Below are 18,939 nucleotides of genomic sequence, written 5' to 3'. Positions count from 1 at the left end.
CTTCACGCTCTCTCTTTACCTTCCCGTTCTTTTACTGACCTTCATATTTTTTTAACATTGTTCTCTTTCCCCACGTGTAGGATAGCAAACTAGGCCACAGCTTGGGTGACATTCCTACCTTTCCTTTACTTTTATTCCTTCCTTCCTTCTTTCCTTCCTTCCTTCTTTCCTTCCTTCCTTCCTTGGGGTCGTGTAACACGCAGGGGAAATTTTTCCAAATGCTCCTAATTTTTTTACCAAATATAAGCAAGCGTTTCTGCTAGATTCAGAAAAATGGAATTGGTCATGTTCATAATGTCTGAGAAAATATTTCTAAAACATAGTAGCGAGAGCAATGTCGTTCAAAAGTGCTCTTTTGAAATAAAGTTTTTTTTACACATAGCCTAAAGACTAAGTTGTCTGGTTCTTTATACTTGTTTACTGGGGGCGGCTGAACACTTCATAGCCGGCTCATTGCTCCAGAAAGAAATATGTTCAAAATACGGCTTCATAAATTGCGAGAAAAAATGAAAAAATTTGAAAAATGGCGACATTTAAACGTCATTTAAAAAAAAAACGTTTGCTAATTTTCGCGATTCTTACTAAAAATAGCACTCCATCACTGAGTATCGTGGAAAGCTATATATGTGTTGCATTATTTTTGTAGTAATTTGGAAAAGTGAACTCACATTCAACACTTTTTTAATGTCCAATCAACAGTTTAGTTGAGTTCGCAATAAAAAAATACAAAGAATTATGTTTGGTTTTACAGAATTTAGGGACATAAAGCGACGGGTATGAAAAAAAATATCGTCAGAGTAGTCATATTAACCCATTGTTAAATTTGTTAGTTACGGAAGGCACAAAAATAATTGTGAGTTTTCCAGCTTGTGTCTTCTACCGAGTAAAATTGCCATTTAAACAACATTTTTATCGCCTTGCCTTAGCTGTATCATAAACCCGTACTTTTCGTTTCTGAAACGGATTAACCACACAAATTAGTAATTTATCCTGTTTGCAAACCAGTAACTACGCTGCTTTTATTGATAATATTTAACGCGTGAAATTCATGGTCAAGGGTGTATCTCCATTTTACCTGGTACATGCGAAGTTCTAACTGCAATAATTTTCGTCTTTTCAACTTTCCGTCTTTAAGGCTTCGGGGGATACCATGTTAATTTGCTTTCTGAAAAAAATGTTTTTAGTTATGAGATAGATAAACATTTATCCCACTATAAAATCTGTCTACCTGTGCTTTGCATACCTAAATGTCAGCGGCAAGGTACAGCTTTCTATCGAAGGACCTTCAAAGTTCGGACAAGAACCGTTGAGAACCGCCGCTGCCACTCCGAGTCCGAGTTGGATGCAGTACACATTCAATTTCTTTCGTTTAATTCCGCTATTTCCGATAGTATACGGGATGCCGAGTACACGCAGAACATTTTTGCTGTTCCTTTTTTTGTCCTCCTCTAATGCGGCGAGTTGCTCATCGTCAATATGTCATCATCATCAATCAATCAATCAATCAATCAATCATTTATTTAACGTGCCCAGGAACAACCGAGAGGTCTTGATGCTGGCGCACAAAAAAAAAAGAAACAAAAAAACTAAGAATAACACAATAGAACAAGATGACTGTTCAGAAGAAAACTATCAGAGATACAATGCGCACAGAAATATTAGGATGACAGGACAAAAGTAGATTAACACAGTATGAGAAATAGCTAATGATAATGACGAAAAGTCAGATAATATACATACATACATACATAGATACATACAACAATGCGCCAGATGAACTAAAAGAGAAGGATAGAGCAAATTGCACATGTGCTGTTATCTTATAACGGTAGAAACCTTGGAGGAAAACGATGACTGTGACCCATCAAAAACATCAAGGTCAAGAAAATAAAAATTATAAAGACTTTGTATCCTGTTGAGGGTTGAGTGGTGAGAGAGGCGGGTAGTTACAAGAAACGGCCTGCTCTCTCTTGTTTGCTTCCGCGGAATCCGAAAATTAATACTATTGAGCAGTATAGGACAGGATATAGTACCGTGAACGAGCTTGAAAAGAAAGAAGAGATCGGCGCGATTTCTCCGGCAGCGAAGTGAAGGCAGTGACAATAGTTGAACGGTTATAGAACACGAGCCAGAGTCATTTTTAGCGAAGCGATGGTTGTAAACGCTTAGAAATTTTTTCTGGACACGCTCAACTACGTTACTTAAGGAATTAGAGATGCCATTCCAGATCACAGATGCATACTCAAGTTGAGGAAGACATATTGTGGTGTACAATTTGCGGAGTGGCATAGGAGAATTGAATTCTCTCGATATTCTACAAACACAGCCGAGAGAACGAAGACCCCGCATAGCAACACGCTTAGTATGAGCTGAAAAATGCAAAGTGCTATCAAAGAGAACGCCGAGATCATTGATCTCACAAACCCTACATAAAGACACAGAATTGACAGAGTATAAAAAAGATACGCTAGATGATTTGCGAGTGAAACTCATGACTTTTGTCTTTGAAATATTGAGAGAAAGGTTATTGTTTTTACACCATTCTGAAAAAGAACACAAATCAGACTGCAACAAGCGACAGTCGTTAAATGAATGAATTTCCCTAAATATCTTTATATCATCTGCATACAAAAGGAAAGAAGAATTGCGAATGGCAGAAGAAACGTCGTTAACATACATTAAAAAGAGGAGTGGGCCTAATACCGAACCCTGAGGTACACCACTGGTCACTTTGTAAAAGGAGGACGTTTGGTCATTGACGGCAACATAACATGATCTGTCACGAAGGTAGCTATGCAATAGATTCACAACAGCGGTGTCAACATCAAAATGAGCAAGTTTAACCATAAGCATTGAGTGACTGACTACATCGAACGCTTTGCTGAGGTCACAGTAAATGGTGTCGACCTGTCCTCTCTGGAATACAGGTGTAGATATTTGCGTCATGAAACTGGCAAGATTAGTGATGGTTGAGCGGCCAGGGACAAATCCATGTTGATTATTATTCAATGCGTTTTTCACATTAAAAGACAGTATGTGGTGAAGGGCCAGCTCAAAAATCTTTGACATGGCACAGAGAAGAGAAATCGGTCGATAATTCGAGACATCAGTTTTGGAGCCAGACTTAAATACTGGAAAAACACGAGCAATTTTCCACATGCTAGGAAATGTGGAAGTAATCAGACAGTTATTAAATATGCTAGTCAGTACTGGGACCAATATACTGCTATAAGCTTTTAGTATGGCTGAGGGGATGCCATCTGGACCACATGATAAGGATGGTTTCAAGCGCTTAATGCATTCGCTGATGAGATTTTCATCTAGCGACAGAGCATTGGGTGTGTTGATTTCCAAGTGTTGTTCGATAGTAGTGCTAGAGTCAGAGGCTTTATAAACGGAAGAGAACTGCGTGGCAAAACAGTCAGCGACGGCTTGTAGTTCTGTTCCATTGGAGTCCAGTAGTATTAAAGGCTCTTCACATTTGTTAGACCGTTTGCGTACATACTTCCAGAACTCAGCCGGCCTGTCAGAGGCGCTTTTTTCTAAGTGTGCAATATATGAACTGTGATCCCGTTTATATAGGCGTTTACAAAGAGTTCGAAAGCATCGGAAATCTTCCTTGCGCTCGAGAGATGGAGTGCTTTTAAGCTTTCTGTGTGCGCGATCTTTATGCTTTAGAGCACTTATAAGTTCAGACGAGAACAAGGGGGGATATTTATGGAGTTTAGGAGTATATTGTTGAATATATTTGCGCATACTGCTTAAGATAAGTTCCGAAAGCTGATCTACTTGGTCATCAACATTGGTTTTTTCAGTTACCATAGACCAGTCAATGGAGGATAAGTCATGGTGTAAGCCAACGTAGTCACCTTTTTTGAAAGCAAATCTGGGCGATTTGTTGATGTTATTTTGAAAGCTCTGTTTTTCCCCTGACAGAGAGAGTGTTAGTTTAAGTGGTGGGTGAAATTTATCGCGACGAACAAGAAAAACGTCAGAAAGTGACACTTCAATAGGCTGATTGTTCGAAATACACAGATCTAATATGTTACCGCAAGGATTGGCAATAGAATTATGTTGTTGAAGGGAATTAAAAGCAAGAAAATCTAATAGCAGGCCGCACTTATTATCTATGTATTGATGGTAATGAGAATATTTAAGTGTTCTCCAGTCGATACCAGGGGTATTAAAATCACCAATAACAACAATCCTGTGCTTCCTATGTGAAGCTATGACACTTTCAATGGAAGAGATGATGTCATTAAAAGAGATTGGGGTAATGCTAGGCGGCACATAGAAGGACCCAATCAACAATTTTTCGCAGCGATCAAGGCTAATTTCGACCCATATTGATTCAGGAACAGTTTCAATGTCATCAACATCATAACATCATAATAATCAACATCATAATAATCAATCATCAACATAATAATAATAATAATAATAATATTAATAATAATAATAATAATCATCATCATCATCAGCCTATCTACGCCCACTGCAGGGCAAACGCCACTCCCATTATTCTCCAATTACAACGGTCCTGTGCCAACTGTGACCAATTTATCCCCGCAAACTTCTTGATCTCATCTGCCCATCTAACTTTGTGCCGCCCCCTGCAACGCTTGCCATCAAGGATCCACTCTGTTACCCTTAATGACCAGTGGTTATCTTGCGTTCGCATTACGTACCCTGCCCACGTCCATTTCTTTTTCTTAATCTCTACTAATATGTCCTTAACAAGTGTTTCTTCCCTGACCCACTCCGGTCTCTTCTTGTCCCTTAATGTTACACCTATCATTTTCCGCTCCATTGCACGCTGAGGCCTTCTCAATTTAAGTTGAACCCTCTTAGTGAGCCTCAAGGTTTCTGCCCCGTAGGTGAGTACCGGTAAGATGCAGCTGTCATACACTTTCCTCTTCAGCCACAATGGTAGGCTGCTATTCATTATCTAAGAATGTCTTCCATATGCACTCCACCCCATTCTGATCCTTCTAATTATCTCTGCCTCATGGTTGGGATTTGGGGTCACAACTTGGCCTAAGTAGATATATTCGCTTACCACTGCCACTGCCTCGCCACCTATCTCAAACCGGTGTGCTGTCCCGAGGTTATTGATCATTACTTTAGTTTTCTGCATATTAATTTTCAGGCCCACGGTTCTACTCTGTTCGTCCAGTGCGGAAAGCATGCTTTGCAATTCGTCCCCCGAGTTACTTAGCAAGGCAACGTCATCAGCAAATCTGAGGTTACTGAGGTATTCTCCATTAACCCTTACTCCCACCTGCTCCTAATTCAACGTTCTGAATACCTCTTGGCAACATGCTGTGAATAACATTGGAGAGATTGTGTCTCCTTGTCTGACACCTTTCCTTATAGGTATTTTACTGCTCTCCTTATGGAGGATGATGGTAGCTGTGGACCCATTATAGATATCCTCTAATATTCTTGCATAATGCTCATCTGCCCCCTGGTTCCGTAATGCCCTAATGACTGCTAGGGTTTCGACCGAGTCAATTGCTTTCTCATAATCTATAAAGGCTATATATAGGGGTTCAGCATACTGAGCTCACTTCTCTTTCACCTGATTGATCGTGTGAATATGGTCCATTGTTGAATAACCTTTACGGAACCCTGCCAATATGTGACACCACGAAATTCTTCACTTTTCCCAGACGCTGTTCACGGACTGTTCCGCACTTTGTTGTGAGTTCGCTTGAGGGTCAACCGAAATTATGCAGAGCAGCTGGATGCTACACAGGGCCTTCCACACCATCATATGCACTTTTGTCATGTCCGGTTACAGAGAAGAGCCACTTTGTTACCCTGCATGGGCTGCTGTGCACCCCGAGGAACTGATATTTGTTCTTCAAATGGGCGGCACCACCAAAATTTACATACGTTATTAGAGCGTATATCAGTGCATGCTCTTCAAGCGCTCGCTTGATTTCCACCAACCCCAAGCATGCATGGGACAAATCAGGACTGTGCTCCCAAAGAGATTCGTCGTAGTCTTTCTCGACATCGTGATGCATGTGCGCACTCTAATATGCCTGTGCTGTCAATGGCATCCTTTACCATTAGTCAGGAAGTATTTACGTACATCACGATCGAAGGTTCTGGCCAGTCTTTCGTGGACACTTTTGAAGGTCCTTCGAAGTAGAAAGCTGCACCTTCCCTTAACGCTCAAGTGTGCAGAGTATAGGTAGACAGATTTTTTGGTGTGATAAAAGTTTCTGTGTAACAATTTACAAGAAAATTTTCGAGAAGCACATCTATATCTCATCTCCGGAATCCTGAAAGGCGAACCGCTCCATTCTCATCTTTACCTCCAGCGGTCACTGTCCGTCTTAGCCATTCATGACCCCTTTCGTGTACGGAACCCGAATGAAGTAAACACGTTCCTGGACAATTTTGGCAAGAAAAAAGTATCAGCGCTCTCGCCCGACGTAAAAGACCTGCACTTTTCCTTCCTTCAGGACCCCATACTTGAAGCGGTGAGCGACTGCGTAGATGGATATCGAGCGGTTCGCTTCCAGAATACATTCGGCACCAACGTGTCTGCTTTTTTTGAGCTACTACGGTATTACCTACGCTCGACTTTCGTTGAACATGCTGAATGCATGTAGATCCGAAAAGATAGATTGTGAATCGAATCGTGCCTGGCCCCCATTTTGAGCTATTTACTGCTTTCCCGCTTGCACAGCCAGTTACAAGGAACCCTTTCTTAGCACAGAGTCCTAAAGGTATTCAGGTTCGTAGGCGAGTTTCTGGTCATTTTTGAAACCGAGAAGCGGACAATCAGTAAAGAGGCTCAATCGATTTTTGTCGTGTTCCAACCACACCTCACTGCTATCACCTTGACCATGGAACTGCCCACGGACGGCCAGATGAGGTTTGTGGATTTAGCCTGTATTTTTAGGAGGAGCGCAGCTGCTGAGAGTATTCACCAAGGTCCCAAAAGGGCCTATTGCCATACAGCTCAGCACACTCAAAGCTAGTCAATGGGGGAGTTGCCACGAGTGTGCTAAGAAATGCCCTGATGAGGCCCTGCCCCCACCGTGCACAGAGGAGTTTTGAGGCGCAATTCTGCCGTTTGAAGCGCGCCGCGTATCCGATGGACCTCCTGCGTGCCTTGGCAGTGAAGCTGCTACGCGAACTTACTTCGAAGGCTCCGCAGACGTGCCCTCAACCGGAACGACGAAAGACAGCCGCCCTCCCGTTCGTCCATGGAGTGAGCCACGCGCTCAAGAAGATGTTTGGCAAGGCGGGCGGTCGGCTTATGTTTCCTGCTCCGAAGAAACTGAGCTGCCTGTGTAGGCGTGTAAACTCAGAAAGCCACAAATCACCAGCGTGCGTCAAAAAGCACGAGACGCGTTACGTCGATTGTGTCAGCAACGTCGTATACGAGATTCCGTTGTCGCGCAAACGCTCCTACATAGGACAAACAGGCCGCTGCCTGAATGAACGTTTGAGGGAGCACGCCAACAAAGTCAGGTCTTCTACAGGTGGCACGCTGTCAGCCCACTGCGCCTCGTGCGTCTGCACCCCGTGGCTAACTGAATGCGCAACACTCACTTGTTACCGTGGGCGAAGGGTGAGGGAGATCTTCGTAGCCTCCCAAATCAACAGAAAAGGGAGCGATTATATAGCGAACCGTCCGTGTCCCTGTTGGATAAGGAAATCGCTTACCTACGTGAATAGTCGTCTTCAAATCATCACGCGGCGTATAAAATTGTTGCCATACTAACTAATCTGTTGCTATCACCTTTTATGTCAAAACATTACTGTCGCAAACTCGAGCGTACGACGTCTAAAAGTATCGTATAAATTTTTCATTTTATTGTACAGCGCCTAACTCTTCTTCAGTCGTCCGATTCATCCAGTTGGGTTCTATTCGGCCCGAGAAAGGGCTGGAACTTTCTCGAACGAAGCGACAGTAACGCGATCACCCGCCGGCTCGCCGGCGAGAAAACAACAAAAATAAAACCTCCGTCGCTCCAGTTTCGTCGAAGCTTCCAGTACTTTCGAGGAGGTGCGCGTGGCCTTGCCAGCTCTAAAGAGCGTCGAAGATTCTAGAAGAAAGAAGAGTGAAGTTATTCGCTGACGGCGGCGGGCGCGTGGTGTGTTGTGCTCTCCCTCTCCGCGCCGGCGCGCCGGCGCGCCTATAAAAAGAGAAGCCACACCTAAACCCACCAGCTACGTTTGGACGTCGTGATTGACAACGGCACCTGCCAGTTTGTACATCACACCATCGGCGACCCGCGCCCTGGAGGACTCCAACGTGCTCCCGGGCCTCGAAGCACCGTGATCGTCTCGGACGGCCTGGCCTACAGCGAAGCCACGCTTCCCAGGTAGCCGACTCGCCTCCGACAGCGGTGCATCGTCCGGCCCGGTCGGTGAATATGCTGGGACTCTGTCTCTCATATGCATCGAACTGTTCGTTTCTTTTTAGTTAACTGCTCCGATTCGTAATATTCATTTGTTAACGCTCCTGTTTGTATATTTTGGTCTACTTGGACTGTTTCTTGTATTTGAATTCCATCTAAGTTGTCTGTCATTATCGATCCGTTACCTCGTGCTTGTGTTGTAACTTGCCTGTCTAATATAAGTCTTTGTGCGGTTTTTCGTTCAAGGCTCTTGCTCATTCTTGCCGCTCGCTCTGGTCGGTGAAAGCCGCACATCAGACGGCCACCCCCTTTGTCACCTGTGCCCTGTGGATTCGGTGGGGTTTGTTGGCTTTCTGGAGTCGACTCCCCATATCTTCCGACAGTGCACCCTAATTTAAGGAAGCGGGTGACAATTTCTGGCGTCCGCGACAGGACGTCTGATGTGAGCGGTAGGGAGGAGAAAGAGCCTGGAACTTTTTGGCATAGGTTGCTACTGCCTTCATAAGTTGGTGCTCCTGTTAACTTTCTCTGTGTAGATATACCTAGCTAGACGCTAGGGTATTGTGGCTAGATTGCGATACATTTGCAATCATGGATTTAGAGAAAATAGTAGCGTTGGGCTGTCAGCTGGGCCTGTCAGGGGCCGAATTACGAAAATGGGTCGCGCAGAAAGAAAAGGAAGAAAACGAGAAAGCTGAGAAAGCAAGACAGGCAGCACGAGAAGAGGCTGAGAGGGCTGAAAGAGAAAGAGAGAAAGAATTTCAGAGACAACTTCAGTTGGAGCGAGAGAAAGCGAAGCTAGAAGAGAAAGCCCGCCAGGCAGAGGCAGAAAGGGAGCGAGCGAAAGCGGAGCTAGAAGAGAAAGCCCGCCAGGCAGAGGCAGAAAGGGAGCGAGCGAAAGCGGAGCGAGAAGAGAAAGCACGCAATGATGAGATAGAGAAATTAAAAACAGAAATCGAGGCACTGCGTTTGGAGAGAGACTCTACGTCAGCCGATCGGAGCATAAGAGAAGAAAATAACGGCGTACGCCTGAACCCGAGCAAGCTCCTTGTGGCATTTGATGAAAAAAAGGATGATCTCGACGCTTACATTCGTCGGTTCGAAGGAATAGCCAGAAGCCAAAACTGGCCGGAAGACCAATGGTCTACTGCTCTAAGCACACGTGATCATCTTCTCGATCGTGGTGCCGTTGCCGCGGTTCGCGTCCACGTGCATGCCCAGGACTCGAACGCTGGGGACCGACGGGATGGCCGTGCCGTCTGCCGCTCGTACGACGATGTTGCGCTCCGCCTGTGTCGGAGATCCTGAAGGCCACCTCGGGAGAACTGCTCAACGCCGGGTGCGTGCGGGCCGCGACCGCCCGGCAGGCCGAGGAGGCGGCGATCGCCTTAGCCCTGACCCTGCCCGGCACGCGGACCGTCCTCAGCGACTCGAAGTCGGCGATCTCCAACTTCGCGAGGGGCACGGTGTGCAGGAGCACCGCGCGGCTCCTCTCTCGGATCCGGGAGGGGGCCGCCAACAGCACGAGCATCCGGTGGTTCCCGGCTCACGCGGGCCGGGAGCTGCCCAACGGCCACCACAACCGCAACGAAGAGGCGGACGCCGCGGCCCGAGTCCTCGCCGCGTGCCGGACCGCGCCCCCCCGCCTCGACCGAAACCCGGAAGACTCCGGGGAGGAAGCAGACGACGACCACGACGAAGACGCAGGGGAGCCCCTCGTCGCCTACGGCGAAGTGCTCCGGTGGTACAGACGCGAAAGAGGGACTTTTCCGCCTCCACACCCCGGCCTGTCCCGGGGGGAGGCGGTGCTCCTGCGGCAGTTACAGACCGAGACCGTTCTCACGCCGGCGCTGGCGCGCCACGTGTGCCCGGAACTCTACGAGCGGACCGAGTGCTGTGTGTGTGCGCGAGTGCGCGCGGACCTGGCCCACATCATGTGGGGCTGCAACGAACAGTGCGCGCGCGACGGAGGCGACCGCCTCCCGCCGGACATTCGCGCGTTGATCGGCTCCCCGGAGCACGGCGACCAGCTCAGGGCCGTCCAGCGGCTCGAGGCAGCTCTGGCGCTGCAACGGCGAAAGGAAAGCCAGCGCCCCTCGCCTCCCGGCCCCCGCGGGGGTCGAGCGGACGGCGACGGCGCGGGCGATCCGAGTAACCCGCGCGGCCGGCCGGGCACGACGCCTCGGGCTCCGCCCTCTACCTAGCGCAGGTAGTTAGACGAGGTGCGGCGAAGCCCTGCGTGGCCTGACCCGCACCTTTCTCGCAGGACGAATTTATAAAGGTCATTTCTCTCTCTCTAAGCACACGTTTAAGCGGCGAAGCACTGAGCGTGTTTGGGAGATTGACCCCAGAGGACGCCGCTGACTACAGCAAGGTCAAGGCCGCGCTGTTGAAAAGGTTTCGCTTCACAGTAGATGGCTTCCGAGAGAAGTTCAGAAGTGAAACGCCCGCAGATGGCGAAACCGCCACACAATTTGCGGCTCGCCTGAGCCACTACTTCGACCGCTGGACAGAGCTAGCCGAAATAGGAAAGGAGTATGCATCACTGCGGGAGCTGCTGATAAAAGAGCAATTTCTGAATGGGTGTCACCCAAGTCTTTCTCTGTATCTGAAAGAAAGAAGAGTGAAGTCTCTTTCCGAAATGCTGGAACTGGCCGACCAGTACCTTGAGGCGCAGAGAAGCACCAATCTAGGAAGGGCAAAAAGGGACAAAAGAGAAGACTCTGGACGCGTTGAGCCGGTGAAGAAAACGGCCGGTCAGAAGCTGCTGCCCAAGTGTTACCTGTGTAACAAGTTGGGACACCACGCAAATAACTGCCGGAGCAATTTCGCGGGAAGCAACGCTCCAAAATGCTTCAAGTGCGGGCGCCACGGACACAGGGCAGACGTTTGCAGGAGTAACAACAAAGTGCCGCCTCAGGTTTCGTGCGTCTACGCACCACCTAAGCAGCCAAAGCCCGACGAGATCAGCGAAGGCTTTGTAGAACTCAAGAATGGCAAGAAGATCCCGGTCGTGAACGCGGTCATTATGACGGGATCGCAGTTCCGAGGAGAGCGGTATGCCCGTTGCTCAGGGAAAGTTGGCCGATCAGGATGTTTCGGTTTTGCGTGACACAGGATGCAGCCTAGTGATCGTGCGAAAAGACCTGGTACGAGATGAAGATCTCACAGGGGAGACTAGCCCCGTGTATTTAGCCGACGGCACCATTCGGAATTTGCCCGAGGCTCAGATCGAGGTACAGACTCCATACTACAGCGGAAGGGTTAACGCTCTCTGCATGAAGACGCCGCTGTACGACCTCATTCTCGGCAACATCAACGGAGTGAGAGCCCCTGAGGACCCCATAACTTCACCGACCCAGGAAGAAATACCCCCAGACACGATCACACAGCAAGCTATGGACGAGCCACAGCCCGATGTCTCGGCCGAAGGGGAAGTCGCGGCCGTGGTAACACGAGCACAGTCACAAAAGAAGGCGCGACGCTTTCAGCCGTTAAAGACTCCTGCGCCGACGTCCGAACCACTTGAAGAGTGCAGTTATGCCGAAGAACAAGAAAAGGACCACTCTTTGAAATCCTGCTTCGCACAAATCGGCAAGGAGACGAAAAACTCGAAGAATAAGCATAAGATCGAGTTCAAGCTGGAAGATAACCTCCTTTACCGGCGATTCACCGAGAAGAGCGGTCGGGAAGTACGGCAACTAGTCGTCTCCATAGGCCGCCGACCAACCGTCCTGAAAACGGCCCACGACGGCATCATGGCTGGCCACTTGGGTGTGGAGAAAACGAAGGACCGGATACTGGAAGACTTTTACTGGCCGGGTATCACAGCAGACGTGAAGAGGTTCGTCGCTTCGTGTGACATTTGCCAACGAACGATCCCCAAGGGAAGAGTGCCACGAGTACCCCTGGGAAGGACGCCGGTTATAGAAACACCGTTCCACCGAGTGGCGATTGACATCGTCGGTCCGATCCACCCACCGTCGAGGGCCGGAAACCGATTCATCCTCACGCTGATGGACTGTGCAACCCGGTACCCGGATGCTATTGCACTGCCAAGCATCGAGACGGAACGCGTCGCCGAAGCGCTAGTCGAGATGTTTTCTCGCGTGGGAGTCCCTAAAGAGGTGTTGAGTGACAGGGGGACCAACTTCACATCCGAACTCATGAAGGAAGTAGCGCGGCTGCTCTCAGTACGCCAACTCCACACTAGCCCATACCACCCGATGGCCAACGGGATGGTTGAAAAGTTCAATGGAACCTTAAAACTCATGTTGAAGCGAATGTGTGCGGAGAAACCCCGGGACTGGGATCGCTACCTAGCTCCACTACTCTTCGCGTACAGAGAAGTGCCGCAAGAGAGCCTCGGATTCTCTCCCTTCGAGCTACTGTACGGCCGCCACATCCGAGGTCCCCTGTCCATCCTTAAGGAGATGTGGAGTAATGAAAGTCTGGATGAGGAGACCAAAACGACGTATCAACATGTTCTCGACCTTCGTAACAGGCTGGAAGAAACCTGTCGCGTAGCGCACGAAGAACTCGAGAAGGCAGGGGCCCGTTCTGCGAAGCTGTACAACCGAAAGACGAGGAATCGACGATTCCAGACCGGAGACAAAGTCTTAATCCTGCTCCCGACGGATAACAACAAGCTCCTTCTCCACTGGAAAGGACCATTCGAGGTGAAAGAAAGAAAAGGGGAAGCAGACTACGTCATCGAGACACGCAGTGGGCCCAAAATCTTTCACGCCAACCTGCTGAAGAAGTATGAAGAAAGGAAACCCAACCCCGAAAAGACAATGTGCAACGCGATTTGCGGCGTGTCTGAAACTAGTGAAGAAAGCAGCATACCAGTTCCGGAATTTGTCAAGACGGAAGGCATCGCGGACGTCAAACTTTCGCCGCACCTTACAACAACGCAAAAGGCCCAAATTGAGGTAGAAGTGAAGCAACATTCTAAGATTTTCTCGAACGTTCCAGGAAAAACTCATTTGGTGGAATGTCACCTGGAGCTCACCACCGACACCCCAGTTCACGTAAAACAATACCCACTGCCGTTTGCCACGGTGGAGAACATGGAGAAGGAAGTGCAGGACATGAAAGCCCTGGACATCATAGAAGAATCAGTGTCCCCGTATAACTCCCCGGTGTTGCTGGTGAAAAAGCCCGACCACACTAATCGGTTCGTCGTAGACTACCGAAAACTCAACAACATACTAGTCGCCGATTCAGAACCAATGCCCCGAGCCGATGCCGTATTTGCGGCCGCAGGCGGCAAAAAGTACTTTTCCAAATTGGACTTTGTAAAGGGGTACTGGCAAATTCCTCTTTCGGAGCAGTCCAAACCCAAGACTGCCTTTTCCACAACGTCGGGACTCTACCAGTTCCGTTACATGCCGTTCGGAATCAAAACCGCTCCCGCCGTCTTCGCCAAGCTGATGCGGAGAATCGTCAACGGTGTCCCCGGGGTTAATCATTACTACGACGACGTGTTAATTGCCAGCAGCACGTGGGAAGAGCACGTTGCATCACTGCGAGAGCTTTTCAGGAGAATTGAAGCGGCTGGACTGACCGTACGCCCAAGCAAGTGTGAGTTCGGGGCAACAGAGATCGACTTCCTCGGGCATAGAATTGGGCAAGGAGAACTAGCGCCACTGGAAAAGAACCTGGAAAAGATCCAGACAGCGCCGGCCCCGAAAACAAAACGGCAAGTTCGCGCATTCCTCGGCCTAACAGGCTATTATCGCGAGTTTATTCCGAACTATGCCGAGATCAGCGCACCGCTAACCGAACTCACCAAAAAAGGGGAAAACAACATCGTCAAGTGGAGTACCGCTCAAGAAGAAGCCTTCCAAGAGCTCAAACGGCGCATCTCTAGCCCTCCTATACTTAGACTCCCAGACTTCACTAAGGCATTCGTGCTCCGCACTGACGCCTCCCAAACCAGCCTCGGAGCCGTGCTCATGCAACGCTACGAGGGCACGCTTCACCCTATAGCGTACGCCAGCAGGAAACTTGTGCCCCGAGAGGCCTCTTATAGCACTATTGAAAGAGAATGTCTTGCCCTTGTTTGGGGAGTCCAAAAGTTCAACGCGTACTTGTACGGTCGGCCGTTTATTGTGCAAACCGACCACCAGCCACTCCGTTACATTCAGCGAGCAAAACAGCTGAACAGTAGAGTCCTCCGCTGGAGTCTGCTTTTACAGGAATACCAGTTCACAGTCGAACATATTAAAGGGAGCGAGAATGTGGGAGCAGACTATCTAAGCAGAGTGTAAATCCAGCAATACCTGTCATTGTGTACCACGAGTAGAATATTTTAGGTTGTATCTTCACAAGGTGGTGCCTGACGTTTACATTCGTGGCTTCTATATTGTACCGAACTTGAAGTGTAACTATGTGTACTACTGATTGTACAGTACATTTGCCGTGTATTGTTGGCGTGACTAGTGGTGGCATTCGAGAACGCTGCGGTTGTCGACTGCTAGAACTTTATTGTTTTCAAACTTATGAATTGTCCCTAGGATGTGTATTTGTTGAGAAATCTGCGCCAAACCGCTGTTTTGTACGCGAATTCTGTACCTGTCATTATTATTATGAAGAACATTGGGCTGTACTTGATTTTGTGTTAGTAGGCACAGCCTCTTTTGTTCACTAACTGTGAACGACGCGTACGCACGACTTTGTGAGTTTAGGAATATTATTGCATAATATTCTGAAACTGGGGGGCTGTGTCACAAACTCGAGCGTACGACGTCTAAAAGTATCGTATAAATTTTTCATTTTATTGTACAGCGCCTAACTCTTCTTCAGTCGTCCGATTCATCCAGTTGGGTTCTATTCGGCCCGAGAAAGGGCTGGAACTTTCTCGAACGAAGCGACAGTAACGCGATCACCCGCCGGCTCGCCGGCGAGAAAACAACAAAAATAAAACCTCCGTCGCTCCAGTTTCGTCGAAGCTTCCAGTACTTTCGAGGAGGTGCGCGTGGCCTTGCCAGCTCTAAAGAGCGTCGAAGATTCTAGAAGGGAGAAGAGTGAAGTTATTCGCTGACGGCGGCGGGCGCGTGGTGTGTTGTGCTCTCCCTCTCCGCGCCGGCGCGCCGGCGCGCCTATAAAAAGAGAAGCCACACCTAAACCCACCAGCTACGTTTGGACGTCGTGATTGACAACGGCACCTGCCAGTTTGTACATCACACCATCGGCGACCCGCGCCCTGGAGGACTCCAACGTGCTCCCGGGCCTCGAAGCACCGTGATCGTCTCGGACGGCCTGGCCTACAGCGAAGCCACGCTTCCCAGGTAGCCGACTCGCCTCCGACAGCGGTGCATCGTCCGGCCCGGTCGGTGAATATGCTGGGACTCTGTCTCTCATATGCATCGAACTGTTCGTTTCTTTTTAGTTAACTGCTCCGATTCGTAATATTCATTTGTTAACACTCCTGTTTGTATATTTTGGTCTACTTGGACTGTTTCTTGTATTTGAATTCCATCTAAGTTGTCTGTCATTATCGATCCGTTACCTCGTGCTTGTGTTGTAACTTGCCTGTCTAATATAAGTCTTTGTGCGGTTTTTCGTTCAAGGCTCTTGCTCATTCTTGCCGCTCTGGTCGGTGAAAGCCGCACATCAGACGGCCACCCCCTTTGTCACCTGTGCCCTGTGGATTCGGTGGGGTTTGTTGGCTTTCTGGAGTCGACTCCCCATATCTTCCGACAGTGCACCCTAATTTAAGGAAGCGGGTGACAATTACTTTGTTATTTTTTATGTCTCGTTCCTCATCTTCCCTTAGCCTTTTATGTATACTTTCTTGGGAAATAAAATCGCGCAGTTGTTCGTCAGCGCTTGTTTCGTCTGTTATTTCCTCAGTATCCTCTTCCGCGCTGTTTTCAAGCGATATGATCATATTTGTTTCCAAAGCAAGCGGTATTTCGATACTATGGATGATGGAACGTGGTGACTTATTTAGGGGCAAACAACGGTATTATACAAACAATGAAGTGCCCAGATAACCACGTCAGCGGAATCGCCAGGTTCGGTCACTTTGCCATCCTTTCTCCATCAACTCGTTGTTCATTTGGTTAGCCTGATTGCCGCCATACCACTTGCCAATTAAAACTCCTCCTCGTTTAATAAGTTTTGTCGCACAAATCAGCTCTTTGTTTTAACATATGCCACTTGTTAAACATTGTGATGACTTAGCTTCTTTGGAACACCTGTAAATTGAAACGTTTTTTTATCCAACTGTCTCAAACTAGTGATGCACTTTTGCTTACCAAGGTATCAATCTGGGTACCACCACCGCCATTGTGGTAGCCGTCATAGTGGTGCTGCAGTATTAATATCCTTCCCATTTCCTTGCATGCGCCGTACTGACATTTCAGTTTGTACATGTAGCTGCGAGTCTGTTGGCCGTAGCACAGCACGTGCTTTATTTCTAGAAGTAAAAACACTACCGCTACGTCTATTTATTGTTTGCTGTCGTCTTATTATGCCGAGTTTCGGATTAAACAGTACCGTATGAATTCGTCTCGGAATGTTGAAAACGAATATATTTTACTCAGAAATTTTGGTGTAAACATGGCAAATATAAACGATGCCCCTTGCATAAATGACAGGAGCCGTATACTTGGCCATGGGGTCTACTCAGTTATAAATATACATAACCGATGTAATTAGGTGCGCAATGGGTGGCACTGTACATGTTTTAAACATTCTTTTTTTGCTAAAACAGCAGGTGCCACTCAGTAGCATAGTGTTCGTCATCATAGCTTTTATTGCACCGGCGGCAATAGAAGCTCGGCCGTGAGCTTCTTATGCAGTCTTGGAGCTGAAGAATTTTGAATGGAACATGGATCATAAGGGTCTTTCGGGAACTATGATACAACGATGTTGATGACAATGTTGGAAGCAGGCGTGAAGCGGATGCGGCTTCCCACATTTATTGAGGTCACGTAGGCCCGGCTAGAACGAACGGCCGCCCAGGAACTGCTCACGCGCCAGTCCGCTGATGGTGATTGTCAAAGAATGCGAATGATGATAATAGTGGCGCTGATGGTTGGCGATGTCGCTACAGGGGTTCACCCTAGCGCGTAGCGTGTTAACATGAGAGTTCAGAAGAACTGCGAGCTGGGCGTGTTGGTACATGTTCATGGTGGGAAAAGCGCTACAGTAACAAGGACAAGTGAGTACACGGGACAAAGTGCTTTGTCCCGTGTACTCACTTGTCCTTGTTACTGTAGCGCTTTTCCCACCATGAACATGAGAGTTGTAGAACATGTGTGGCGGGAAACAAACTATGTACACAGCAAATTCACAGATGTGTCCCCATTCGTGTTGAGAGAGTGAGCTGTCCTGTTAAGTCTGGCGTGAGCGTCCGGGGCATACGGGGAGTAGACGGGCCTCAGGAGGTCTTGGTTCAGAGTGGAGGATGGGGCGAGTTCGCGTTGGGTGTAGCAGTCCGGAGGTAAAAGTTACGCGAGCCGCGGCCGCTGCGTAGATGGAAAGGCGATGTTTGCTGAATGGGCGCTCTACGCGCAGCCTTTTGTGACCCATGTCCACTGGTGTGTGACTGCCAGTACGAGCGCGCTTATAGGCTTGATGGAGACATTTTGAGGACTGGTTCGTGTGCAGCCTCGCTGAGCGGGTTCGAATCGCCCAAGTCCCGGAACGCCGATGATGGGCCCCAAACAGTACTCGCCGTTGACAGCGCGTGCACAAAAGACGCTGGTCAAGATGGCGATGATGGCTCGTAAGAGTGCGCCGCAGAAGCACTAGCGATGAAACTTGTTTCCGTGACGGGCGCTTACGGCGCCGATTACGACGTTGGCGTTGAGTTTCACGAACGCACGCTTGGTCATCCTGCACGTCGCGGTTTACGAGGTGCTCTCGGGGCGGTTGAAGCAGAACAGGTTACTCCAAGAGATGGCAGTTTCGTCCATAATGTCGTTGCTTCTGAGGACATCTTGGTTGAAAGACTCATGCTGCTCGTTTGTGTTCACCGTGACTGGAGCCGCAATATCACGATGAGACATGGTGGGTTCGTCGATGTATGTCCCACACGTGCCCCACAGTGCCGGCCGTATTGAATGGTTTTGAGGGGGCAGGATTGAGGTGGACCGGTCGTGGGGTGACGTCGCAGAAAGGCTTGCCGTGGGTGTAGGTGCAGCTGCCGCGATGGAGATTGCGTCTCGGGGATGCGCACTAGTGGCTGCGGACGATGGCGATGGCGCAGAGGGTACAATGTGCGGCTGCAGAGCGTGCGCGCACCTCTTCTGATGGAGGACGAAACAGGTCATCCGTGAGGCCGCAGTGCGCCAGGACAGCAGCGAGAAGGTCGTCGTAGGGGGTGGCGCTGGGCTGTTGTAGGGCTAAGACACAGCGGAGGCCCAGCAGAAGCGTCTCCCAGAGGATGGAGTGCTTCAGAGGCTGTATGCTCACGTGGTTGAGCAAGAGGGTAGCCTCAAACTTGAAGAACCATCCTCAGAGGTTCCGCGGCTCGAACGCTGGTATCGGCGGGTCCCACCACATTGCCATGTCGGTGTGCCGCTGACCGAATGAC

General features: G+C 48.8%; 1 protein-coding gene across 1 annotated transcript; it reads left to right on the top strand.

Annotated features, from left to right (window-relative positions):
- The first annotated feature begins 6,863 nt into the window (after positions 1-6,863).
- On the top strand, positions 6,864-18,682 carry LOC144143227 (uncharacterized). Its single transcript, XM_077675012.1, is given in 4 exon segments — positions 6,864-6,892; positions 10,701-11,418; positions 11,420-14,091; positions 18,613-18,682. Coding segments are annotated over 4 exon segments (3,489 nt in total).
- Positions 18,683-18,939: the final 257 nt, after the last annotated feature.

Source organism: Haemaphysalis longicornis, unplaced genomic scaffold (assembly GCF_048455015.1).
Source record: "Haemaphysalis longicornis isolate Haplotype H1 unplaced genomic scaffold, Haemaphysalis longicornis Haplotype H1 scaffold_6, whole genome shotgun sequence".
NCBI lineage: Eukaryota > Metazoa > Arthropoda > Arachnida > Ixodida > Ixodidae > Haemaphysalis > Haemaphysalis longicornis.
Note: the sequence above shows the minus strand (reverse complement) of the source record. Positions and strands in the feature narration are given on the sequence as shown.